This window comes from Cyprinus carpio, chromosome B22 (assembly GCF_018340385.1).
Source record: "Cyprinus carpio isolate SPL01 chromosome B22, ASM1834038v1, whole genome shotgun sequence".
In the NCBI taxonomy this organism is placed as follows: Eukaryota; Metazoa; Chordata; class Actinopteri; order Cypriniformes; family Cyprinidae; genus Cyprinus; species Cyprinus carpio.
Window position 1 is genome coordinate 25,625,766 of NC_056618.1, and position 3,673 is coordinate 25,629,438.

Here is a 3,673-nt window from a genome sequence, read left to right on the forward strand (position 1 = left end):
TCTACTGACGAGATGTGCATTAATTATCGGCCGATATTTATCGTGCACTCCTAATTTTTTTACATAAAGACATATTTTGTGGTTTCATACAGACCGAGAAACATTCAAACACACCCAGTGCTGAGCTTTTTGAAACAACAATTCAGTTCATTCACAATTAGGTCATCAATTATTCTTATATGGGAAAGATAACATTCCAGATAACAAATGACTATTTTTACAGCAGTCTAAAGTTATATAAACCTCTATTAGTAAGTGCATTTATTTTCTTTTTGCAGGTTTTCAATGCTGAATATGTGATTATTTTTTTCCTTTCATTTAGGCACGGTAGAAAGTGGAAAGACAACGTTTATGAAGCAGATGAAAATCATTCATGGAAGCGGATACTCAGAAGAGGAGAGGCGTAGCTACACTGCACTAGTTTTTCAGAACGTATTCCAAGCTATGAGTGCAATGAAAGATGCCATGAAGACCCTAAAGATCCCCTACTCCAACCCACAGAACGAGGTGATCAAGAGACCGAGTGTGTTTTTAAAGTAACTTTAGAGCCCAGAAATTAATGAGGGCCACTTCTTTCAGTCAACAAAGTGGTGGCAAATAAATAAACATGTTATTATGGAAAAATATAAAAGTTACAAATAATAAATAATAGTTAATTAATTAATTATTTTATACATACATACTGACAGGAAAAAAAGAATGAATCTCTTTTTTATCTGCATGTTTACACTAATTTAAGACAGACTGGATCTTGTACTGTAATGTATTGCCCTTCTCATTAGGTCTGTGATATCCATAGATTTATGCCCAGTGGTTCCAGGATCTGGATATACATCAGATAACGCAGCTGCAGAGTAATTATGTAGAGGCTATTCGTCATCTATGGGCAGACGAAGGCTTCATGGACTGCTACAAACACAAAAGAGTGTATCAACTAGACTCCACTAAGTAGTAAGTCTCTTTCACAAAGTTCTTGTCAATTCCTGTCTTTTACTGATTTAATGTTTGACTGCTTCCCTGATGCCACTGATAATTCATGTGATGAATGTGAAACAAATAAGGCCTTCATAAGCACATGGTATTATTTTTGATAAAAGTGATATTAAAAGAACAATGATGATAACATGTTTTTAAAGCTTTATTGATAACTTGGACCGCATTGCAGCAGAAGACTACATCCCTACCCATCAAGATGTTCTCCGTGTCCGATATCCCACCACTGGCATAACAGAACATTGCATTAGTATACAGAAGATCATTATCAGGTATTTCAGTTAACAACCAAACCTATTAACAATGTAGATTTTGCTGCCATTTAAAAAGAGTTCACCCAAACACCGTCATGATTCTATCATCATTTACTAGAAAACCAAGTGTTGGAGGAATTCAAGGTTGAGCCACTATCTGATTCAGAAAAGGACTTTATGAAATATGAGAGAAATGAGGGAGGAAGAGATTTAAGGGACAAATCTGGGACTGATAAATATTAACCGCACAGCAGATCAAATAGAAAAGTGGATGACTGAACTTGATTTCGAGTCTGTCTGTCTTTTCAGGATTGTAGATGTTGGAGCTCAGAGATCAAATAGAATGAAGTGGATCCATTACTTTGATAATGTGACGTCCGTCATATTTGTAGCTTCTCTCAGTGAGTACGACCAAGTTTTGGTGGAGGATGGCAGGACGGTAAGTTTCTGCTTTTCTCTTTTTCTTTTGGCCAAAAGGAAGAGACTACCTGAATGAAAAGCAAATAATCAGTGTTTTTTTTTTTTTTTTTTTTTACATGCCATTTAAAATTTTTCCTGAAGAATTATTGGGAGTCCAGTCCCATAATATTTTTTTGCCAAATGTCAAGTTGATTGTATTGCATTATGGGATACAGTACCTATTTCAGTACACTGTGTCATACATTTCAATATATAGCTGGTTATCAGGGTAAACTTTTAACTATAAAATACCCAGATAACCTACTACATCTCCCACAATGCTGTGTGCTCAGATGGCATCTTTCTCAACTTGATCAGACTGCCAAAAATTCAGATGTTTTTACACCATATAATCATTTATAACTATTTTACATCTGAGATGGCATAATGAGGTGGCCGTCCTACCATTTTTTTTCAAAACTGGTATTCAGCAAGTTGTACACTAGTATTCCCTTCCTTACTAGTGAAGAATACTTACTTAATAGTTCCATAGTAAACAAAGCCATGTTCTGAATTCAGAAAAACAGACTAGCATGCAATACAATACCTTTTATATTTGTTTGTCTTCATATGTCTCCAGTCCTTCCTGTGTGATAATGATAAATCTGTGCACTTTTCTTCTCTTTGGCTCCAGAACCGTATGGAAGAGAGTTTGTCACTGTTCTACAATACCATCCATTCACCATGGTTTGCTAATTCCTCCATCATCCTCTACCTGAACAAAATGGACATCCTAGCTGAGAAGATTCAGTTCTCTGATCTAAAAACATACTTTCCTGAATTTGAAGGTATAGGTGCACATTAAATGTAAATGCCGAATTATATGTGTGATCTCTAGTTTGACACTTGGTTTGCTTATCTGACTCTTTTCTTTGTGGTTTGGCGCCAACTACAGGCAACCGTGGGGACGTTCATGATGCCATGCTGTTCATCAGAAATTTATATATGCAAAAAAATGTTTCCTATGAGGAAAAGAAAAGCATCTACTGTCACTTCATTTGTGCCACGGACACCATAGAAACCCGTAAACTCTTCAATGACATTAAAGACTTTGTCCTCATCAAGGGCCTAAACGAGCATAAAATGCTCTGAGCCCAGACGCACCTTTAGTTTCATTCACCATCAGACTTTATTGATCTCAATGCCAATTCATCTGCACTTGAAGACACAGCTATTTTATGAAGCCTTTAAATTCTATTTTATATATATTAAAAAAATGTATAGGTTAGTTGCTTTAGTTTGTTGCTGGTCACACATTTTCTGTAATAATCCAAAAGCCAAATAGAAAAATCATTGTTTTTTTTTTTTTTTTTTTGAGGGAACCAGCGAGATCCTAATTTCTGGGTTGGTCTACAAAAAATTGTCCTGACAATGATGACCGCTGCATCCGAAAGCTAAAAATGTATGTGGAGGAGGAAGGCAACAAGGCACATTCAAATTTAAATATTATATATCTTGTAAAGTTTCAATAATGTAAAACACTAAATTGAATATTCTCTTTAAAACAGTATTTTGACAATTTAGTTGAATAATAGAATAACCAATGACAAAAAAAAGAATCGCAGGGAAATACATTTATCCAAAAAGCACATTTATTATTACAGCGAGTTGAACTGTTCAGGACAAACAAAAGATATCACCACAGCTATCACCTAAAAAAAAATAAAAAAAAAATAAATACAAAATAAAAAGTTGTGGATCATCCAATTAACAACATACAGTATTAAGAGTATTTCAAAGGTAGGGACATTCTAAAACGCTTAACGTGAAAAACGCTTAACGTGGCTTAATGTACTAGTGATATTAACAGACCAAACTCACTAAACATCATACTAATAAAGTATACTATGTACAAAAAAAACAGGTGAGCCCTGAATATGAATGCAACGCGTTTAATAACACGGTTTTCTATGGGAGGAAAAGGCTTAATGTGTTATTAAACGCGTATACTTTATTATACTTTGTTA

At 34.7% G+C, this 3,673-nt stretch overlaps 1 protein-coding gene across 1 annotated transcript; it reads left to right on the forward strand.

Moving 5' to 3' along the window:
- LOC109110242 (guanine nucleotide-binding protein subunit alpha-11-like) lies at positions 1 to 3,463 on the forward strand. Its single transcript, XM_042748778.1, has 7 exons — positions 1 to 251; positions 323 to 507; positions 800 to 951; positions 1,137 to 1,265; positions 1,557 to 1,686; positions 2,341 to 2,494; positions 2,602 to 3,463. Exons 2-7 carry the CDS (start codon positions 352 to 354, stop codon positions 2,796 to 2,798), a joined length of 918 nt encoding a protein of 305 aa, XP_042604712.1. The 5' UTR covers positions 1 to 251; positions 323 to 351; the 3' UTR covers positions 2,799 to 3,463.
- Positions 3,464 to 3,673: the final 210 nt, after the last annotated feature.